At 38.7% G+C, this 24,059-nt stretch overlaps 1 protein-coding gene and 1 long non-coding RNA gene across 2 annotated transcripts; one reads left to right on the top strand and one right to left on the bottom strand.

The window, feature by feature from the left end:
- Positions 1-1,590: 1,590 nt before the first annotated feature.
- Positions 1,591-23,654, top strand: smarcd1 (SWI/SNF related, matrix associated, actin dependent regulator of chromatin, subfamily d, member 1). Its single transcript, XM_027140730.2, has 13 exons — positions 1,591-1,822; positions 5,626-5,804; positions 5,905-5,947; positions 6,188-6,310; positions 7,516-7,638; positions 8,829-8,945; positions 9,017-9,118; positions 9,958-10,119; positions 14,987-15,084; positions 15,174-15,309; positions 19,780-19,902; positions 20,864-20,965; positions 21,950-23,654. Exons 1-13 carry the CDS (start codon positions 1,634-1,636, stop codon positions 22,001-22,003), a joined length of 1,551 nt encoding a protein of 516 aa, XP_026996531.1. The 5' UTR covers positions 1,591-1,633; the 3' UTR covers positions 22,004-23,654.
- Positions 6,609-8,009, bottom strand: LOC125140066. The gene is made up of 2 exons (XR_007139303.1): positions 7,753-8,009; positions 6,609-7,662 (listed from the first exon to the last, which is right to left on the bottom strand). It is a non-coding gene; the product is annotated as an uncharacterized LOC125140066 (long non-coding RNA).
- Positions 23,655-24,059: the final 405 nt, after the last annotated feature.

Genomic DNA, 24,059 nt, shown 5'->3' with positions numbered 1-24,059 from the left:
AGTGACATTACTTTTATGCATTTTACATAGGAGTGCCACAAATGAATGTCTGTAATATCGGTCAAAACAAACTAAATAAAGTGGCTAGTCTTTTTCACCCCAATAACAGAGTAAGCAATATGTATGCAAGTCTGGACTGATTTAGGTGGAGTGTTTTGACCTCTGATATTAATGGGCACTGTCTGGAAGCCCCACGTCCTTCCACTAGTCTCGCATGCTTTTGACTGGATTTAAGGGATTCCTCACTTTCTGTCAAATTAAATGCAAAAAGTTAGCCCAAAATCAAAATCATGACCTAAAAAATTAAATATGTCTCAATAAGTATAAGGGCCACAGTAGTCTAACACTAAATGATGCTAATTGTAATGACATTGGAATGGAAATTTGGACATTAGACAAGCTATTTGTAAAAGGATTAACTGGTAGATTATGTGATAAAATTATCAAACCCTCCAATGTTCTCCTTAATACCTGACATATGAAAATGCTCATTTACAAGGTTTTTTTTTTAGATGATCAGTTCTGAGTGATTGAATCATTAAGTAGGGAACAATCAATGTCAGCTTCCATTTCATCTGAGGTCCATCTCATTTCAGTAAAAAAGAAAAGAAAAGAAAAAAGATGAATTTTTGAAGAAACAACCTCTTGTGGGATTTCACAGGCTGCCACACATATAGGCAAAAAAATTATAAAGGAAATATAAGATCACTGATCTTAAAATCTACGTATTAGCAAACACCAGCAGGAATCTTTCCTTACTGAAACTGTACAATTCTGACACCCTGTGGAACGTTTAAGAAGAGGATTTGTTTTTATTAAATAAAGAATAAATAAATTACACAATAAATCCAATATAAATATTTAGTAATTAATTGTATATATTCTTTGTCAGAACTGCCCAGAGACTGTAATGTCTTCTTTTGAACCAGTGTTGTGTCAGTCAGCTGTATGGTCTGGTCTGGTCTTTATCAGAAACCCAAATGAGGATGAGGTTCCATTCTGAGCCTGATTCCTCTCAGGGAGTTTTTCTTTGGCACCGTCGACTCCGGCTTGCTCATTAGGGATAGGGAAAGATATATAGTATTTTAAAGTTAATATTCTTTAAATTAATTTTAAACTCTAATTGCATATATTCATTTAGTTATTTAGTTATTTTTTATCCTTATTTTTCTTCTTATTATTGTATATTTGATTATTTTTCCCCTCTCTCTTCTGTTTCCATACTTCTGTAAAATCTCTATACAAATAAATTGAATTGAATTGAATTAGTTTCTCCTTTTATTGTTAAAGCTCATCTTTACATGAGCAGTTTGTACCTCAGAGCTAATATTTAATAGTAGTTTCCTTTCCCAAACAAAAACAAAGACACATTGAAACAAAGACGTATTGAAAACTGATGTGAATTGTTTGTATTGTATGACACGATATTAATATTATTTAATGATATTATTCAGTGGTAACGTCAACTTTAAAGGTTTCGACGATCATTTGTATTAAACTGTAAACAACAACACAAACAAACTACAATGTAAATAATGTAGTCAAGACTTCCGGTTTCCTGTCACGTGACACTCCTCGGCTCCCGATAGGTGGGTTCTATGCTCGGTATTTCTCCTCGTTTTGAGGAGACAAGATGGCGGCTCGAGGTGGTTTCCAACAAGCGGCTTCTGGAGGCGGTGGAGGCGGCGCAATGGGACCAGGACCTCCAGTACCGGGTGGAGGAGGACCGGGTATGGCTCCTGGAACTCCTGCGGGAAGGATGGTACCAGCAGGACCGCAGAATCCAATGTATCGCTCCCCGATGCCTGGGCCAGGATACCCGGTAAGAGTGAGAACAAAGACGGCTGGACAGGCGGCTCATCACCGCACACTGCACAACTCAATCCCAAATGACTCAATGCGACCTTTTATACGTTTATCTCGGACATGCTAAATTACACAATTCTACTCCCTTTTCTAGTGGACGACAGGTTAGAAACCGAGCCGAATTGTATTCAGCCGAATTGTTAGCATTGTAGCTAAATGCTAACAAGCTAAATGCTAATAGCTAGTTAACGGTTTTTTAAAATGTTTTTTTTATTGTTATTAATGTCGTTCGCTTTTCAGTTGGGAATTGTTTTTATTAATCTAAAATGTCGACAAAACACGAAAATACAGTTTGTACGTAGACCTGGAACAGAGAAAATGAACAATCGGTGCTAGTTTTGTGTGTTGTAGATACAGATGGAACGTTACGTTGTGATGAATGAAGAAATTTGACTTGTTTTGATTTTCTTTTGATATGTTACGCAAATACACGGCAGACATCTTAGGTAGGTTTTACTAAAATAAATATACTATAACTTGCCTTGATAACGCCATTGTTAAACTACGGTTCTCTGACATTTTTGCAAAAATTAGCCATAAACATATGTAACTTATGGAAGAATAGAATAACGTGTGTTTGTTTTAAAGCTCTGAAAGTCTTAATACAAAATGTCTCTCAAAATTTACAAGGAAAGGTGTGAAAAGCACAGAGAAAAGCAGTTGTGGTTAATCACTGATGCACAATTAACAAAAAAAAAGAGGATAATTTTATTCTTCATTATAGACAGTTTACTTTCTTTTAATTTGAAGATATTTACATCCAAAGCAGGGATTTTTTTATATGCATTTCCCTCCTTTTCACGGACCAAGTGGAATTGGAGAAACTGACACACTCGTTTTAGATGTAATATTTTTTAATAAAGGGTTGCAAATCCTTTCAAGAAAGTTTTCTTGCTTACCGGCTCGTCTAAAATCCAACAATTTATAGAAAGTATTTGTGCTGTAAAACCTGGAAGCCACCGATGGATTTTTATTTCTTTTTTGTAACTTCTGCTTCTTTTGTATCGTCTCAGTCCTTCAATCCCTCTTGGTGAGTAGCAGGTCATCGGTTTGCAAAACAGACCTGGAAGGAACAGAACGTTTCCATGAACCGTTTAATTAGAGTGGGACTGTATGAAAGGCTATTAGTCACTACTGAATTCATCTTCATCACTCAGGGACATTTTTTTTCTCTCTCTCCTCCAAAGCCGTATTCTGCTTTTTTTTTTCCTTCCATGGGTGGCCTTGGCGACTTCCACAGAAAGCGTGAGTGCTCGTGCGTCCAACGTGTCCACGGCCTCCGCTCTCGCTTTGAGCTTCGAGGTCAGAGGAGCCTACGGTGCTGTGAAAAGAGAGCAGCTTTTTGTGTAAAGATGTACAAATTGTACAGTTCACCCAACAGCCTGTTTTCCACTGCAGTTACAAAACATGCTGTAGTTGATGCGCTGCTGTTCTAGTGTTCAACAGTAGTCTCCGAGGCATGTTGGGGGAAATGTGATTAAGAGCTGTGTGTTAGTACTTAGCCTACACACACCTGGTGGTGGGAAGCGTGTGGCGTTAAATGATAAGCAGCTGGATAGGTGGTTTCTGTTAGTGAAGGATAGAAAGGAGGCAGGAGTTTTACCTTTGGCCGGATTTCTTAAACTGTATTGCACATGTGGTCTGAAACACGAAGCCGCCTGTTTGAGTTCCTGGCTCATGGCTGGGTGAGTATAAAATAAGTTTTGATTTGTGTTCCCTTTTGTTTTAGGGCAGCTTGTTGCTGATTTCGACTGGTGGTTCATCACCACATTGTATCGTTAATGTCAGTAATATTGATTTTCATTTATCTGGCAAAATTGACATGAAGCAGTGCTGCTACATTTTCTACACTGATAAACAAATGTACATAAATTACTACTCAAATATCAAACATTTAAAAAAAAAAAAGAGCTTTTTCTGTGAAACACCATGTGCCTCATGGTATAAAGACTTCACAAACAGCCAAAATCATTAGTGTCATTTTCAACAATGCTTTTGATGTCTACTGAAGAAGGGAATTTAAATAAAGCAAACAAATGTCAACAGTTTCCGATTGAAAAAATGTTTGACTGTTGACATTTGTCATGATATTGACGCATTATCATATCAGCCAGCCCTAGTGGTGCTATAGCAAGCATGTACTTAAGGCTTTTTTCCCCCGGGTCGGAAAATGCTAATGCAAAAAAATGCCGCTTGCTTGAGGAAATTCATAAAATGTATGATGTGTGAATTAATCACACATTAATCTGACGGGTACAATAAAAATGTAAAAAACAATGTGCACTATGTAGTATACATCAACAATGCACCGATGGACTATTTAGTGTCTCTACTGTAAGGTGTAGTACAGGACATGGCCAGAGTATGTGCCACTTTAATGAGAGAATTATTTGAGCCTGTTTTCTTCGGTATTACCAAAGAGTTATTTGAAACCACCAAAAAAACATTGTATGTAAAAGTTTTCTCACTGCATGCTGCTGGAGAAGTTCATTCTAGACATCCATCTAAAATTCAAGATGGAGAACGACAGTCACTTCAGTTTGCTTTTGATGCTTGTGCATTTTTATTGAACGGTCGCTTTTCTCCTTTTATCTTGGGTCTTTCATCCAATCCGTGCATTATTTATTTTTTTATTTTTCTCCTCCAGTCTGGTAAAAAAAACTTCATAACTATCCTGGATAGTTGTGAAGCTATAGAGAAACACACAGCTCATTCATCACTAGCCAACTGTCACGAATTCCTCGTACCTTTCATTCACTGGCTTTCTGTCAAGTGGGAGAACAAATAATGGTCTTTTTTTGTTCAAAAAGAAAAAATGAAATTCAAACTTTATCAATCCTGAATTTCACTTCCTTTTATAGTAACCTGTTGACTTTCCTCACTTGCTCTCCTTTCTGTTTAGTTGTCTCTCACTCCTTTGCTTGTCTTCCTGTCCTAAGGTTTCTTAGGTTTTTTTTTCCCTCCTTATTTCTTCGATAGGTTTTGCTCTTCAAACAGTGCAAGTAACAATCGATAAAAGCCTTTGTATATTTCCTGTTGTGCGCTAATGTTGTGCAGGTGCTGAAGCATGCCGTGGTCCAGAAACAAAATCAGCCATCAATGTTAATGTTAATTAATTAAAGTAAATTAGTCAAGCAGGAACCTGTGGCCCAGGTTTTATTCTTGGAGAAAAGAACCGACTCTGACAGTGAGGGGGTAAATCTCAGTTTATAATAAAATGGGAGCGTTGTGTAAAGAGGGGCATCTGGGATAAAATTTGCACCAGATAGAATATGCAGGGAAGTTGTAGCTCAGTGCTTAAGGTGATGGAAGGTTGTGCGCTCAAATCCCACCTCTGGACCCAGGCTCCGTTACTCGGTTGTATAAAATAAAAAAGTCTCTCTGGATAAGGGAGTCTGCCAAATACCGTAAATGTAATGCAATATAACGCAGATCAGATTATCCGGGCAACAGAAAGCAGTTAAAGTAAATTTATTTCATTGACCTTCATCGGGTTTGCTTTTTAGTGCAATAAACAGTTCACTTGTAAAGATTTATTAAAGTTACTAAATAAGTAAGGAGTGTGACAGCAACTTCTTTAACCTCAAAGCATTAGCGTACATACAGAGGTTAGAGATTGTATGACCACAGTTCTGTACACTTCAGAATGGCGCCAGGAAGTCTGGACTCTCCGGGAAGTCTGAACTCCTTCTCGACTTCAGCCAGGAGAATTGTCTGTGGTGGAATTAGCTAACAGACCACACTGTTCTGTGCACACAGAGACCCGGGATGCCCCCAGCAAACCGGATGACTCCTCAAGGCCCACCCATGGGTCCTCCAGGCTACAGCGCTAGTCCAGTACCTCGCCCTGGAATGCCAGTCATGGACCCATCACGCAAGAGGCCTGCGCCACCTCAGCTCCCACAGCAGGTCCAGCAACAACAGAACCGCAACCAACAGTGAGTGTTCAATAAACAAACACATGCTTCTGTACTTCTACTTTTATACTATGTTGAGATCTGAGTTGTTTTCTTTCTTTCTTTTTAAATTATCTTTTAGTGCCAAGAAGAAGAAGATGGCTGATAAAATTCTACCTCAGAGAGTAAGTGGCCTTTTTTTAAATTAAGTAGAGGTGTGTTGCTTTCTAAAAAAAAAAACTGCTAATGAGCATGCAGTGATTCAGTAGTTTGTAAATTTAGTTGTTTTTGACTGGGCCTAAAGGGCACATAGGCCCTGCCTCTTTTTCCTCTTTTGACAGATCTTCTAGCATCAGCACCTTTTATATTATTCACTCATTAGATGTTTCTAGTTACTAGAAAGCTTCCGTCTTCTTTCACTGCAGATCAGAGAGCTAGTTCCCGAGTCTCAGGCTTACATGGATCTGCTAGCCTTTGAGAGGAAGCTGGATCAAACCATCATGCGCAAGAGACTCGATATCCAGGAGGCACTGAAGAGACCCATCAAGGTTAAACTTACATTCAGGAAAAACGAATATCGAAATAAACTATCCATTTAATCACCAAACAGCATGATTTTTATGATACTTTCCTGCTACTATGTTTTTATGTTGTTTGCGTGTTTAACTGTAATTGGCATTAGGTAAAAAGTGTGATTAGCTTGAGCAGTGAGTTCAGAAGCCTCTGTCAGCTAAATTCAGTTTTAACAGTATGTGCTCAAGTACAAAATGAAATAACTTGCACTATTAATACTGTAATGTTTTATTGTAACCTCCTAAGAAAGGATGTATAAAACCATCCACATGATGCATTTCTAACAGAGACATTTTATTTGCTTTGACAAGTAAGAGGTCACTTTCCTTGGACTGACAGGCGCTGCATCTATGCCTCATATGTTTTTTGTTTTGATCTTGATGTCACTGTAACATAAACCGTTAGCCAGATATTTAGTTTAGTTCTTTATTTTTTATTTTACTTGCATGCACTCACAGTAACAAGGCCAAACCCTTTCTCAGAGTTGCTGAGGTTTGAAGCAGCTTTCTAACAAAAGCAAGATATAAACAAAAAAAAATTAATCACGTGTAATTCTTTCAGCTGCTTCCTGTTCAGAGTCGCCACAGCGGGTCGTCTAGTCCACATAATTGATTTGGCATAGGATGCCCTTCGTGACGCAACCCTCCCATTTTATCCATGCTTAGGACCGACACAGAGTTCCCTTCAGTTACTGGGTTAACACTCTGCCCTGGAATTGAACTCCAGCCGCAGCAATGAGAGCACAGGGTCCTGCTGCTGGACCACCAGGTGGCATTCAAGATATCAAGATATAAAAAAAAATGCACTTAAATGCAAAAAAGGCAAAGTTGCATAGGTTAAAAAACAACATAACTCGGTTTTAACCGGATCGACCGATCGATCACCCCGGCCTTTTACTCCATGTTTACATTGAAATGGGATTTTGTTTTGCTCAGCAGAATTTGAATCATTTTTAAAGCCAAGTGGTACTAACTAGGACATAAAGCAATGTGATTCAGCCATTATTAATAAATAAATAGGTCTTCTAAATAGATAGGAAAGTGTAAGCTGAAGGCCGTAACAGGATTATAGCGCAACTAGGTGGCAATTGGGGAAATTGGTATGTGTCTGAGTAAGAAGAACAGCTGATGGATCATGAAATCGTTTGCTCATTAAAGTGTTTGAATCTGTCTTTCTCCAGCAAAAACGAAAGCTGCGTATTTTTATCTCCAACACTTTCAACCCTGCCAAGCCGGACGCCGAGGACGGCGAGGGAACTGTAGCATCATGGGAGCTGCGAGTGGAAGGACGGCTGCTCGAGGACGTAAGTATCGGCGTTCTAGACGTCCTGGAACAATGATACAAATATCACATCTGCAGAAGATGATCAGTAAAGATAATTGTTTTCCACAGCTGTGTGTTATTGGTGATCACGTACCCACTGAAGCCTCTGTTTCTGTTCTTAGCCATCAGGAGTAGAACTCAATGCTTATTCTCTCATCACCAAGAGCTTTTTGTCAGCAGAATTTCAGCTCCCCTCAGTTCTTTTTTTTTTTCTTTTTTTTTTTCCCCCTCTCTCCCTCCTCCCCATATAATTCTGTATAAATTCTAAAGATTTAGAATTTATAAAGTTGAATTCCCCAGACATCAGCAGTTTCTGAACATCAACACCCTTGTGGCATCTTCTGCCAGGGTCTCAGAGTCACTGAAATCTTGTTTTCACCCCATTAAGCGATGCCTATCTGCATGATTTTAAGGATTGTGCCGCCATGTGATATTCACGTTTTGGGAAATCCTTAGAGATACCACTAGGTTTCTAACTGAGAACCTTAGCATGCATATTTTTAGGAGTAAAGATTCCTTTTGTTATTTTTACATCGCATTTCTATGTGAAAAAACTTGTCCATGCATTTTTTTAAATATCGTGATGTAATAAAGATGTCTGGTATAGCTTGTTAATTCCCGGGCATTCCTGAGCCAATGATGTACTACACACTATAATCTCCACGTGTACTCCACCGTCTAGTCCACGAGCTTTAGCAGGCTAGTGCGCATGAAGTGTCCAACATTCAACACTTTTTCAGTACTTAGGGTGACGTGTGTGTTTTTTTTTTTGTTTTTTTGTTTTTTTTTTTTAGGAATTTTCAAGCATCTACCTATTACTGTTTTTGCTGTAGTATAGTTTTTAGATTATAGAATCCTGCTGATTATAGAAACCATCCCATGCTTTGCCCTAAAAGCATAACAAAAAAGTAAACAAGGCTATATTAAGATCGTTCCTCATCTGTAAAGTCAATTCAAATTTATTTGTGTAGAGATTATAACAATGGACATAGTCTTAAAGCAGCTTTACAGAACATAAGAAACAATACAGAAAACTGTAATATTATACAAAGATCAATATAATACAAAAGTTCAAGGTTGATATTAGACTTATATTGAAATGTGTTTGTATTTATCCCCAATGAACAAGCCTGAGGTGACAGATGCCACTGTCCAATTGATTTCTTTCAGACTGCTGTATCTAAATACGAGGCCACCAAGCAGAAAAGGAAGTTTTCCTCTTTCTTCAAGTCTTTAGTGATCGAATTGGACAAAGACCTCTACGGGCCTGACAATCATTTGGTAGAGGTAAGTCTCTTTGCCTTCGATGGCTGCCGATCTTTTAACAGCGTGTGATGACTGTTGATTGGTTTGCACAGTGGCACAGAACACCCACTACTCAGGAGACTGACGGCTTTCAGGTGAAAAGGCCCGGAGACGTGGGAGTGCGCTGTACTGTCCTCCTCATGCTTGACTACCAGGTAAACCAACTGCTGTGAACGTTTTAACGCTACATAAGCCTTTCAGAATTCAGAATATCTATAGAGTGCTAATAGAGCGATGCCTTAAAAATTATAACGTGTGTGTGTGTGTGAGAGAGAGATTGTGTGTGTGCGTGCGTGACATTGTGTAATAAATGTAGCGAAAAAGATTAGCTAGAGCATAAACTACAATTCAAAAGTTTGGGATCACTTAGAATTTTTTTCTTGTTTTCCAAAGAAAATCCTATTTTTAGCTATTTCAGAAACATCAAATGAATCAGATGATTTAAAAAAAATAATAAAAAAAAAAAGATTGTTGCACATTATCAGCATCCTGAACAGATAAACGAGTTTGAGGCATCGGTGCACTGGATTTGTTTTTCTTCACACAATTTACAAACGATCCCAACAACCTTGAATGCTAGTGAGTTACCGCAATTGTCCTGGAAATTTAAGTTTTCACACTGCTCATCCTCCTTCAGATATTTTGAGGTCCTTTGTGTTTCTTTGAAGTTCTCTTAAATCAGTTTATCGTAAAGAGAATTTTCTGTTCTTAAAAAAAAAAAAAAGCTGAGTGCTGGCAGAAGCGTTTGGCTGGCAGAGCTCTTCATTTCTCTAGGCATGCAGCATTTTCCCCAAAATCTCCAAGACCTGCTCATATCTCTAGAAGCCACCAGGTGGCGCTATAATTAAGTAAACCAGTTGTAAGAAAGGCCAGGAGAGGTTAAAGGCACAGTATTAAGTGTTTATTTTATTGCATTTGCTTAGCTTCTTGAGTCAGACGTCAGATATGTGATGTGTGTTCTGTTTAAAGTGATCTGATCATGTGCTCCCTGTAGCCTCCTCAGTTCAAGCTGGACCCCAGACTGGCACGCATGCTGGGCATCCATACCCAGACCAGACCCGTCATCATCCAGGCTCTGTGGCAGTACGTGAAGACGCACAAACTGCAGGACCCACATGAGCGTGAGTTCATCAACTGTGACAAATACCTCCAGCAGGTAAGGATGAGAAGCACTGAGAACTTCAGTTTTTTTTTTAAGTTGTCTTAGTTATATCAGTATATGATACTGAAGTTTTATTTTGTACAAACCCGATTCAAAACAAATTGTGAATAAAAACAAAATGCAATGATATGGAAGTTTCAAATTTCAATATTTTATTCAGAATACAACATAGGTGAAATATCAAAAGTTTAAACTGAGAAAATATATCATTTTAAGGGAAAAATAAGTTGATTTTAAATTTTACAGCATCAACACATCTCAAAAAAATTTTAAGAATAGGACTATTGTCCCATTCATGTCTAATACAGGCTTCTAGTTGCTCAACTGTCTTAGGTCTTCTTTGTCACATCTTCCTCTTTTTGATGTGCCAAATGTTTTCTATGGGTAAAAAATCTGGACTGCAGGCTGGCCATTTCAGTACCCGGATCCTTCTTCTATGCAGCCATGATGTTGTAATTGATGTAGTTGTCATGTTGGAAAATGCAAGGTCTTCCCTGAAAGAGACGACGTCTGGATGGGAGTATATGGGGGTTTTTACACCTGGTCACTTCATGCGTTTTCTGTGATCCGATAGCTATCCGATCGTAAAAAGACCAGGTCTAAATCCCCTCTGAAACGCTTTCGAGACGGATATAAATCGGATCGCTCAAACCCATTCAGGAGGTGGTCTGGGACGCATTTCAGATGAAACTGGACAGGTGTAAATGAATGTGGTTGTTCAAACCACATACGTCAGCACTAGTGCTGCACGATCAATCATATCGCAATCGTGATATCAAGCCTGTGCGATTACATGGCGCAAAATGCTGCGATTTTATGAAATAAAATCGTGGACATGACAACCCATTCTCTCTGAAAGCTGTTTGCCTATTTGATACACTACACCGCTATCCACTAATAATAATAAAAAAAAATACCAGTGAGTTTCAGTTTAGGCAGTGGTGCGTATGGTCATGTGACTTTTTCCGGTGTGCAGCGCGGAACGGGTGAAGATGGATGCCGAGCAGACGGACACTGAACTGGTGGCCAGAAAAAATGCTACCTCTGTTATATGTAGTGTTAATTTCATCAGAAGAGACGAAATATGTTCAACAACCTTTTTTTCCATGAGACGAGACGATGACGAGACTGCACCACTGTCCAAAACGCTGACTAAAGACTAAATTAACATGGACTATTGTTGACGAAAAAAGATGAGACGAAAATGTTTTGTATAAAATAAAAACTAAGATAAAATCTCTCTTCATTTTCGTCTACAATTGTCTGTTTTTTCATCAGCTGTTACGCCTTTAAAATATTCAGAACAAGTTCGCGGCTTCGCGCTGTTGCTCGTTACAGGTCTCATACGCCTGTTTGTATACACCTAATTGTATTGCTTCCGCTAAAGAACATAGTGCGCTCCGTCTCTACGGTTAGAGCCCTGTGTGTCCATGGCAACGGTGTGTTATAGTAAACATAGTGCGCTCTGTCTCTACGGTTAGAACCCTGTGTGTCCATGGCAACGGTGTGTTATAGTAAGCAGCGGTCTGTTATCAAGAAATAAAAGTGTGTGTGTGTAGAAAAAATCGTCCACACGCCGCTAAAAAAAAAAGTCCTGAGCGCAAGTCCACGGTCTAGGCGGCTTTTTGTGTTAAATGATATTTCTTGTCGCTGCGCTTTTACTGTACATGGCAGCTTATTTCCCACTGACCGATCTTTACATTACGATTAAAAGCAGTATCAATAAAGTAAAACATGTGATGTGCAGTCAAGTTTGTGTATATACACTGTTTAAATGAGTGTTCTCGACTTCTCACTGATACTTTTGTGATTCGGAGTTTTGACAAGTTTTATAGCCTTGATATTGTTTCTTATTCAAAAGTGGTGACAGACAAAACTCTGCACCACCAACCTGAAACCTCTTCCCCCATCACAATCACATCATAATTAAAATTAATAATTAGGCTTAAAAGCAAATGTATATGTAAGGGAATCAAGTTTAACAATTACATGTAATATTGCTCCAAATATAATCAATAATGGGGTGTGCAATATTCAATAACTTGCATTAAGTTGGTAATTTACTTTGTGTATGTATGTATGTATGTATGTATTTACACACACACACACACACACACACATATATATATATATATATATATATATATATACACACTTTTCATTAATGAGCATTAATGTGTTATTTTAAATTTTAAAACGTTTTGCTTTTGTTTGTTGTTGCTAGTTTGAGTTTAGAAATACAAATTTCAGCATTATCAGTAATCTCTGTGTGCATTTTCCTTGAGAACCAAGCAAGTGATACCATTTGTATCAACTCATGATACCATTTGTTTATTATATCGCAATTGCATATCGCAATATTGACCTCAATAATCGCAATCACATTTTCCCCAAATCGTGCAGCCCTAGTCAGCGCTATACTGCTCCAAAACGGAAGTACGTCACTCGCAGGTGACTCGCGAGTCGTGCATCGCGCCAGAAACAAATGTTTTCCCACCAGCGCTGGCTCCGATCTTTCACCCAGGTGTCTCATTGGGTCTTAAAATGCACTGCTGCCACCAAAAATGCAGCAAACAGTAAATGCTGTTTTTGTAGCAACCGCATATACCAAAGTGTGTTCCATTTCAATTACCCCGGAAATTAAGTGAAATATATTTGCATATTGAGCGGGAGTAGAAAGATTAGATTAATATCCGATTTGCCAAGACACATTTATGTGGCCTAATGTAAATGGAACAGTTTTAACAAATCAGATAGCTATCGGATCAGAGAACACATGAAGTGACCAGGTGTAAAAAGGCCCTATGTTGTTCTAGAATTTAGAACCTTTCAGCATTGATTGTGTCTTTTCAGATGTGTAAGCTGCCCATGCCACACGCACTCATGCAACCCCATACCATGAGAGTTGCATGCTTCTAAACTGAACGCTGATAACAACTTGGGTTGTCCTTGTCCTAGTTTTCCAAAAACAACTTCAAATTTTGATTCGTCTGACCACAGAACAGTTTTCCACTTTGCCACAGTCCATTTTAAATGATCCTTGGCCCAGAGAAAACGGCTGCGCTTCTGGATCATGTTTAGATATGGCTTCTTTTTTAACCTATAGGGTTTTACCCAGCAACGAAGAATGGCACGGTGGATTGTGTTGACCGACGATGTTTTCTGGAAGTATTCCTGAGCCCATGTTGTGATTTCCATTACAGTAGCGTTCCTGTATGTGATGCAGTGCCGTCTAAGGGCCCGAAGATCACGGGCATCCAGTATGGTTTTTCGGCCTTGAACCTTACGCACAGAGATTGTTCCAGATTCTCTGAATCTTTGGATGATATTCACTGTAGATGATGATAACTTCAAACTCTTTGCAGTTTTTCTCTGAGAAACTCCTTTTTGATATTGCTCCACTATTTTTCGCCACAGTATTGGGGGAATTGGTGATCCTCTGCCCATCTTGACTTCTGAGAGACACTGCCACTCTGAGAGGCTCTTTTTATACCGTCATGTTGCCATTTGACCTAATAATTAGCAAATTGGTCCTCCAGCTGTTCCTTATATGTACATGTAACTTTTCCGGCCTCTTATTGCTACCTGTCCCAACTTTTTTGGAATGTGTAGCTCTCATGAAATCCAAAATGAGCCAATATTTGGCATGACATTTCAAAAATGTCTCACTTTCGACATTTGATGTTATCTATATTCTACTGTGAATAAAATAAGTTTGAGATTTGTAAATTATTGCATTCTTTTTTTTTTTATTCACAGTAGTGTACAGTGTTCCTGTTTTTTTTTTTGGTTTGTTTTTTTAAACAATCTATAATAAGCACCCTAATAAATAGTTCCCACAGCAATCTACCAACATTTATGATCTTATTATTATTATTATTTAGAAGTGTTTTCACATTTAGCATACAAGTCTATAGAGTATTGTAGAGAATTTTTGCTCCTCTAGGTTTTCTTTCTCTGCTGAAGCCAAGTCTGTTTATTGTTGGACCATATTTTTGGCACGGTTCACTTTCACATGGCAAAATTTCAAAACATACTCAAATTTGCTTATGCAAGTGCCGTAAGCTGTTCCCTCTTTAGTCAGTGTGGACCTGTTTATACCCTACTCATAAGTCATCCATCCGTCACATGCTCAGTGTGGCTTTCTTTTAGCTGTGGTCATTAGAATTTATAAGTTTGAACAGAAACCCGGGTTTCATCTGAACAACATTCTCAGTTCATGTGGTTTGGAGACGAGACATTAAACATTTTAAAATGAAGAGGCGTGCTTTGTTTACGAATTGCAGTGATTCACTTATACACTGAATTCATCACCAATGACCATCAGACACGATGAGCCACGATTCGTGCAGGAATTAACTGATGTTTGGTTGGATTACTTTCTCTCCTTAAGGGAAAAGCTCTAGTTTACTTTGGTCTGATTCCAGTTTACTTGCAGGCCAAGCTCACATTATGAGCTAGAATTCCGACTGAACACGATCACTGTGTTCACATAACTGACTCAGGAAAGACCCTCCAAACTAAGCAGGTGTGAAAACAGCTAAAAATCGACACTGCATGACCAAAAGTTTGTGGACACCAAATTACGTCGTATCTGTCCATCAAAATGGCAAACTGTTGCCACAAAATTGGAAGCACACGATTGTGTAGGTTTCCACGCTTCTGTAGTGTGTGTGTGGAGCATCTGCCATACAATCCCTGTGGTTAGGTGGTTACTATAGAAACAAACACGCAAGTTCCAGTGTATTAACATAACCCATGATTAGTCCTGATAACATGTTAAACAATACTAAAGACTAAACACTAAGAATCCTGAGCTTAATATTAACACGATGTGGTGATTTTATTTATTTTCCTGCAGATCTTTGAGACTCAGAGGATGAAGTTTTCTGAGATTCCTCAGCGGCTGCACGCCCTGCTGATGCCTCCCGAACCGATCATCATCAACCATGTCATAAGGTAGAGCTCTAACGTTATGAACTCACTAAGCATGATGGTCCTCTGAGAGATCCACTCACTCTTTGTGCTCCTCTTCAACACATCACCAGCGTGGACCCGAATGACCAGAAGAAGACGGCTTGCTACGATATCGACGTCGAAGTAGACGATACACTCAAGACCCAGATGAACTCTTTTCTGCTGTCCACTGCCAGTCAGCAGGAGATTGCAGGCTTGGATAACAAGGTATGCAAACACCCGGTGCTGCCGTTTATATCTTCCTCAAGAGTGAATGAATGTTTACAAGTGTATACTCACTCAATTAAAGCTGGAGTAGTGTAAAGAATGCTAAGGTGCCACCCAGATCACATACTTGTGCACTATTCTGTGCCATTTTAATGACCGAGGTTTGGAATGTTACACACCTCACGCACTCAACACTCACAGCTTTGCTTAAGTAGCAGAAGAGGCGCGGGGCTACCGGGCGCCCGCTCGGGAACAAATGTTTTCAAGATAATCAACAGCACATCTGTGAAATTAGATATATTCTGCTGCATCATGCTACATTTGCTATTTAACTGAGCAACAGTTTCTGGTTAGTAAGAAAAAACTGTTAGTGTTCAGTTTGATGCAATATACTCTTCTAAAATGTATAAACTAAAGGGTTAAGTGCATACAATGCTGTTGGTCTTTGGGACGCAGGTCTAGTTTCTTGATGTCATGATGGGACAACAGGTAGCTAGCAAATCTCTGTGATAAACGCTATGCTAAACATGCTAGCAGTTCCTTTTGTAATGGCTGTCTTTTCATCATACAATAATAGTAATAGTTAGACGTGATTATGATGATGGCACATTATTATTTATTTATTTTGGTGCACATTCTTCTGTGGTTCTGTTCGGTGTCTTGCTTTCACACTGCAACTTCTTAGCCTTTAATTAACCAGTGCACTTCTAATATAAGGACTTATTTCCCCACAGGGACTTGGCATTACAATATAATTACAGTCCTTTACAATATCTCATGTAACTGCTGCTATAATACTGTGTTCATCCCAGTATTTCTGCACAAGTAATATTGATTGAACACACAGTATTTACACTGGTCGCGGTTTGTTTTTGTCTTTTGTTTGTCTTGTTTGTCTTGTCCTGCACTGTCTTTTGTCTTGTTTGTCTTGTCCTGCACTGTTTGCACCAGGTTGCACAGATGCACTTTATGTATCTAGGACTAACTTACTAAGTCCTTGTAGCTCTGTCTTTGTTTTATGTAGCATTATGGTCCTGGGGAAACATTCTCATTTCACTGTGTACTGCAACAGCTATATATGTTTGATATGACAATTTTAACTACTTGACTTTGAAAAAGGTGATCCAAGATTTCAAAGTTTGGCACACGGGGGAGATTTTATTTATTTTAAATTTTTTGGTGCAAGTCATCAGCAGATGCAGACACTTTTTTTTTTAGGTTTTCTTTAATCAAAACCTCTTTCAAAATAGAAGCAAAGCTCTTCGACACTGAAATCGTGAACAGAAATGGATCGGAACAGAAATGGCCGTCTTTCGTAGGTTCGGATTAAATTGCTAACGCAAGTGATTGGTCCAATGATAACTTCAGTGGCAGGGAGAGAGGGTCTGTACAGTAGAAATTGAGTTCAGTCTGACACGGACCGCACAGTTATGAAGTGGCACGGGTCTGTTCCGTTCAGCACAGAGCGGGAGTCACGTGACGGTAGGCGAGTGGTGCGAGCAACCTCTCCTGTGAGACACGATGACTGACAAGACGATGTTAATGTTTTTTGGTAACTCTTGTTAGTATCATTCTTCTGCTTATTTCATTCTTTAAGAAAAAAAAAACATGGTGACATTTAGTGAAACTGCGTTAACCCTACTCCCTAACATACTACCGTAGCTCTACTTATACATGCAGATCGTCATTCTCACACACGAATGTCATGAAAACGAGTAATCACACAACCCATGTATGTGTATTGCACTGACAACATACACACCCCATTTCAATGCTCTAGGTACATCTAAACTGTCATTTCTCTCATTAGAAAGCAGCCTAAATGTTTGCTAATTATTGAGATGGCTGTAGTTTAAATAGGAATACTAAAGGAATTTCTTTTTTTTATTTTTTGACAAAAAAGTACCAGGAACCAATGTTAATTTCTTTATTGTGAACATTTCTGTTATGTGAAACTTAAGACTTAGTTAAATGAGTTAAATTCTAAGTATTAGGTTCCAGTCATGCAGAGCAGCTTTCTGTAACTAAACTACTCGTGTTCAATGTAGTCTTATTTATAACCCCAAGAATCCACGAGCACGATGGGATAAACAGCTGTTGGATGTTATCTGTATTAATCTGTGATTTTATAGTACGGTTCTTTTAAACTGCTTCGACCATGGTTTTATTTCCCCGCTGTGTTGCTTATTCACATGGCTTATGGCCTGTGAGTCAGAGATGCAGAGAGGAAACAAGATCCTATTGGTTGAAATGTTTTGCTGGTGTGGTGGAAATTTTAACTGAAGAGATGTTTTGTAAGGCATAATGCCCTTTGTTCAGTGTCGAAGAGAAATCCCGACAGCCGAGCGTCATCTTATCAGCGCTATGTCGACGTGAACACAATGAGTGGCTTCTTCTCTAATTATTCACAGATAAAACACCATGTTTCTGCAAATAACAAACTGTAGTAATAGCGAATAGTCTCGGGAATGATTTAAATTATTCGCTAGTCGTTTTCTTTTTACGTCCTCATGCTGGACTTTGTGTTGTGTATTGGTTAAAGAGTACTGAGTAGCTTTGGGAGATTAGTTCTAGTCTGGTACTAAAATGTATACAAGCTTTGTTGGTTGATTACTGTAGAGCCCAAATGTGTTGGGTTTCTCTTTAGAGCAGCGTTCCTCACATGTGAGTTATCTTTTCGCTTCAACCTTTGAGCCCATTGTTGATCCATATTTGTTCCTCGATGTTCCCTTTCACCTGGTTTCATCACTACTCAGGCAGCTGTCTCTCTCTCTCTCTCTCTCTCACTCTCTCTCTGCTTCTGCAGTTCAGCGTTAGTGTTTCACCCTCATCAGTTTGTGTAGGCATCTCAGATGAATATGTTTATATTGCGTTCCTTGTCGTATCAGTGTTGTATTTAATGACACATTTGATGATGAGCTTCTTTGTTGGGTTTCTGATTTCAGTATATTATGATGTTTTGTTGAAAATATAACTAACAATGCAAAATTTAAGATTCTGGAGCTTGCAGCCAGCAAAGTGAACAGAAAAACAAACCTGTGGCCAAAGCATCTGAGACAAGGAGGAAGTTTCACATATGTGCAGCATTTAATCTTTTTGAATCAAATTTTGGGCCCAAAGTATTTGTCTAAATAAGATTCTGTTCCAAGTCAGTGTTGGCACGCTGCGACAACGGCGGCAACTGCAGGACGGGAACCAACCACGGCACCGTTTGGGTTGTAGATTCAAGTTGTTAAATTGATCCAGAGCTCAGCTGACCAGAGCTGTAGTGCTGCAGATATGCAGTGTGTTCTGGTTAATTGGACTAACAGAGAAAAGGGGGAAACAAGCTATGGATATTTCTGATGTTTTAGACTATTTTTTTGTATAATTGTTTTCATTTCTATATATGTTGTAGTTTGTTTTTGTTTTTTTTTAATAGACGTACATGCTGCTTAGCCAATATTGTTGTTGCTCTTGCCATTGATGGATGGTGGTACAAGTAATGCTCAGTCTTTTTGCCGCCTCTACTGATATTTGAGGCTCTGACACCCACACACACCTACACACCTGCTTTATCATTGAGCATTCTTTCTGAAACTGATCCCTTCTATACTTTTTCTATATTCTTGTCAAATGCACAGTTCTGTCCAATCCCTCAAAACAGAGAGTCTGTACTTTCTAGTTTGTTCATCCCGGACAATAAGCACGTTCTCTAAGCCCTCAGTGACTGTAACCACAACACAAACTGGATATTAGACTAAGAGTGAAAGTAAACACTATAATTCAGTACAGTCTGTCTTTTTTTTATTATTTATTCCTAAGTAAACTCCCCTGAAACAATGCAGAAGTTCTTTTTGTTTTGTTTTTAAAACGTCTGTAGGTTTACAGCATTGTTTACGCTTCATGTCCTGTTCCTTTTTGGTTTTATTGAAAATATTTCAGACTTGAACATCATCCGGCAGCACGACTTTTTATATGCACACTTTGTTTGCTTATAGTTTCATACAATGGGCTGCTTTCCCTTTAAAAAAAAAACACGCAGGCATTGTAGGCTTAAAATGAGCGGCGCTCCATGTTCGTTTCAGACAGTTAGGTAGGTGTCTTTTGGACAGTATTCCAGGCAGAATGAAAATCGTTGTGGGCGAAACTGACGACTGATAGTTTAAAATAATAATGTGATGATGGCCTTGGAGTGAAATTTCTTCAGTTTTATAGTTGCATCATTTTCAACCCTGAATGTTGGGCTTGGTAATGATTGAGCTAAAGCTTGGAGACTGGTGTCGCAGCTGTGCCCTAATGACCCGCTCACTTCAGTGGTATTTTGCAACTTCTACATTTCAACAACTAAACTGTAGACATGTAAAGATGAGCTTTGAACTTTCACATGAATGGAAAACATTCACTCTGACTTATTTATGCTTAATGGTGTATTTATACTTCTTTTCTTCTTATTGTGATCATTTGTTGTGATCATTGCATCACCTTTAGATTCACGAGACCATTGAGACCATCAATCAGCTGAAGACTCAGAGGGAGTTTATGCTGAGCTTTGCCCGTGACCCTCAGGGCTTTATCAACGACTGGCTGCAGTCCCAGTGCAGGGACCTCAAGGTAAAATACACATCCCACTCAACCACCAAGCTTGTTTGTTTTGACAGTAATATCCCACAAGTGTATCTCGTATTCAATCACCAGTTATAACCATTCAACTCTGGCCAGTTTGAATTGATGGTTTTCATACTTCTGTCATTAAGTGATGTCGGATGTTGAACCTTCACACCAGGTATTTGTCTGTACTAGTGTGTGTGTGTATGTGTGTGTGGGTTTGCCCGGCTGTTTCTTGGTGATGGGCCAGTGCTTGGCTGACTGGACTAATAATGACATTAAGAGAAAGGGATTGCATGAGACTGAATCCAGATAAAGGGCTGGGAGTGTTGCAGTATTTTTACAAAAGTGCAACAAAAAAAAGTGTTTATAGCATGTTATCTGTATTTATACTGCACTTAAGTTGTTGTGAGTAAGCTTTAATAAAATGTATAAAAAGAACAGTTTAAAAATATAAAATTGTACAAAATGAATGAAGAAAGATGTTACACTCTTCCATCTTCCTTTTTTATTAGCTGGTACAATCTTAAATTAACCAGGAGCCAGATCCATGTAATGGAGCTATTCCAGGGTTTGAGCTGAGTGATGTGATGGATGATTACAGCGAACAGTACTAATTGCCTCTGATTATTTTAGGCACCGTATTTTTAGTATTGAATTTCACAGTGAATAGACAGGTTTGATCTGGTAGCGACTCTGTACAGGCGTTTGTGCTTTCAAAAGGTCTAATGTCAGGAAGTCTTTGGTTACCCTGAAATAATCTGTGCAGTTGATGGGAAGTTAAGTCCTCGCCTCTGCCACCATTGTAAGTTATTTCATATCGGAGATTTCAGCTCTGTTTTAAGGATTTAAGTTTTGTTTGTAGTTGGGGATTTGATATTGTGACAGAATCCAGGTTCTGATGGGTAACACTGTAGGTAGGCCTTTCCCTAAGAGGACTTCCTATGTTCGTCTCTTCTCTCTGTAGACCATGACCGATGTGGTTGGAAACCCCGAAGAAGAGAGAAGAGCTGAGTTCTATTTCCAGCCATGGGCTCAAGAGGCTGTGTGTCGCTACTTCTACTCCAAGGTAAGGCTTTGTTCCACTGACTCTAGGTAGCTTATTTAAAAAAAAATCCGATGTGGAAGCCCTTAAATGCAAGTCACATCTGGACATCTTCAACTTCAAAACAGCCAGCTTGTGGTTGTCAGCGGATCGGTCTGAACAGTTTTACCTGCAGTGTCTTCGGCCACACAAAGCATTACAGAGTTACAAATGTTTAAAGTTTTTCGCCGCCTTTCCTTTTTTCTTATTTAGTTTAAATCTGGATATTAATAACACATTACATCTGGGTTAAAGTTTAGCAATAAAGAGCAGAAATGTCCAAACAACTGTTATGGGAATATCCCAATACACACTGATTTGTCCAAACGTCCTGAGGATCTTTTGAGATACTGTAACACTCAGAAGACTGATTTCCAAAGCAGTGTCATCTATCTGCCAGTATTTTGTGTTTTTTTTTTTTTTCCCCCTCAGATGTCTTACAGTTCAAGATAGATTCTAACTCCCCCCCCCCCCCCCCTCAACTTAGAAATGCAGGGTTTCTACATTCATCAGGCATGGTTTAATAATAACCTTGTTTTTAGGATTCAGTTATTTGGGGATTTCTATTGGCTGTTCCTTTCATTTTTTCTAAAGAATTGTTTGATGTCTGACTGCAAGTGCAGTGACTAATTACTATGAGTTAATGGTCACAATATTCCATTCCAAGAGGCATCTTTCTGTAAAATGAATGTTTATCCAGGCCAGACTGCATTTTAGCCCCAACCTTAAGCGTGCCAAGAACAAGCAATGACTGGGTATTTTATGAAAAAAAAAAAAAAGGAAACCAAGACCTCCATTTTCAACTAACAGCTCTCAATACTCCACTTCTTCACAGAGCACTAATACCATCCAAGTAGTGCTAGAACCTGAATAGCTCATCAAAATGCAGTTTTGAGAGAACTCGCCTCACTTAATCAGAGACGTTTCAGTTTTCTCCTGAAATTAATTGACATGTTTATTTCATTCCAGGTCCAGCAGAGGAGACAGGAGCTGGAGCAAGCACTGGGCATCAGGAACACATAAGCAGAAAAAGACCCCTAAGGAAACAGAAGAGGATGTCTGCCATCTCGGGTTCCTTATCAATGACACTAAACTACAGTTTGTTTAACCACACTCCTGCTGTGGCTGGTAGGACACAACATTTTGGTGTTCCTCCACCCAAACCAGAAAGCTCTCACCTTTTTTGGTTTCCTCAAAACCAAAAATTTTCTCCTCCTTCTGGTTTGTGTCCTCTCATTATCCAGGAGGGGAATAAAAGATGCTTCTGCCTCCTTTTTTTTTCTTTCTCTTTCTTCTTCTTCCCCTAAATTTTTCCATATAGACTTACTGCAGTGGCTGTGAGAGAGAAAAACTTTCAGCCAAATTCTTCCTAGGCTACTAATAGAAGTCAGTGAGTTTCACTGCTATTTAGTTACTCTGATAGGATGCATGTAAAACTCTAAAGGCCGAGCTGGTTCAGCTGCCGGGGGAAACGATTTGCCGGTCGTTATACTTTCCTAACATGCAGTACACATTTATTAGTGGTTAGATTAAGTGTGGTCTCGTGCAACAAGAAGACATTATTGTCCAATATGCTGCCTCATGACATTATAACATCCAGCTACAACGTTTTTAAACTACGCCGCGAGATCACTGAAGAAATAGATGCTGTTTGAGGCAGATATATACAGAGAGATTTTTGGGAGAGCGCTTTATTACTTGGAGAAAGAAAATGGAAGCAATTTTTAGACGCAAAGCTTGTCGTGGTTTTTTCGACCATGTTTGTTTTGCTTGATAAAGCTATTTGATTAACTAGCTCAATAATAAGTGTCTATTATCACCAACCCTGACAATGGCTCACAAAGCAAAGCTGTTTGATCCTGCTCGGTTTCTCATGAGCGCATTATATCACAGGTTTAATAAACTTGCCGTTGTGACTTTTGTGATTTCTGTGACGAGTTCATAAGTAAGCCCCCATCATTAGACATTTTAACCTCTACTGACTGACAGTACTCTATTACTGTATTATATTGAGTTGAGTTTATTATATATAAACAGAAATTCCTTTCATAAACGGCTGCTGCATAGATTGTAGTGGATTGCAAGATGTGGTTGATGTAATTGACAAAATCAATTGTGTTTTGGGGCCACTTTGTTTGGCTTTTAGTTGTTTTTGTTTTTGTTTTTTTCCTTATGCGAAAGGTAGATATTTGTCTTTTTGATATTTTTTTCCCCCATAATACAGACTATATGAATATTGGTTAGGTTTAGATTCTTATTACCGAAGTAGTGTAGTACTTCAGCTCAACAAAGCTACGAAGTGGCGAGCAGATGTGTAGAACTAGTCGACTGGCTTAAAAATCGACACGACTGTCCATGCTCAGGTATTTTCTCCACCATAAACATCGTTCAGCAGTTCTTACCATCTCACTGGCCATATATGCATACTCCAGCTCCGTGCACTCACGCTTTCATGAAGGACGCACTAACAGCCATGATTGTAGCAGGCTTGAGTTAAGAGTTGACAAATTAGCTGAAAGTGAAAGAAATGGTCATGCGATTAAGATATTCAAACACTTAATATTTAACTGTGTGCATCACTTCATTCCTTCATTACAAAGTGGGTTTTTTTCCCCTTTTATGGACCAAATTTGTTGAATGTGTCAGCCTTATAATAAAGATGATCTTATATGAATGTTTATTGTATTATTTCATAATCCTACATAGTAACTCACATTCCAGTGTATGCCATGATTGATTTATATTACACTTTTCAGCATCAAGGGCAGTCTGTAACTATAAAAGTATGATGTCATTCATTAATAAAAAAATTTTTTGGCAAATTTCTGTAATAAACATTTATAACCAACTTTGTGGTTGGAACAGCTTTGCATCAAGCTGCTTCACACCATGACATCGTTGATAATTTTCCTATAACAGCACTTTATTTTGTGTTTTATTCCCTAGTCGGCATGTTGGCATTTATTTATTTTGCCTGTACAAGATCTATACCCTTTGAGTCCAGATTACATTTGTTTTACAAAGGTTTCCTTTGTAATGGCTCCATATTTTACATTTATGTACATTTGAAATATGGAAG

The sequence above is a fragment of the Tachysurus fulvidraco genome, chromosome 2 (genome assembly GCF_022655615.1).
Source record: "Tachysurus fulvidraco isolate hzauxx_2018 chromosome 2, HZAU_PFXX_2.0, whole genome shotgun sequence".
Taxonomy (NCBI): Eukaryota; Metazoa; Chordata; class Actinopteri; order Siluriformes; family Bagridae; genus Tachysurus; species Tachysurus fulvidraco.
This window is presented reverse-complemented; position numbering and strand designations above follow the sequence as displayed.

Excerpts from the sequence above, each read along its gene's own strand:
- smarcd1 (XM_027140730.2), top strand. The coding sequence starts at position 1,634 with ATGGCGGCTCGAGGTGGTTTCCAACAAGCGGCTTCTGGAGGCGGTGGA. Across the intron at positions 1,823-5,625 it reads TGCCTGGGCCAGGATACCCG|AGACCCGGGATGCCCCCAGC; the intron begins GTAAGAGTGAGA and ends CTGTGCACACAG. Across the intron at positions 8,946-9,016 it reads CTGACAATCATTTGGTAGAG|TGGCACAGAACACCCACTAC; the intron begins GTAAGTCTCTTT and ends TGGTTTGCACAG.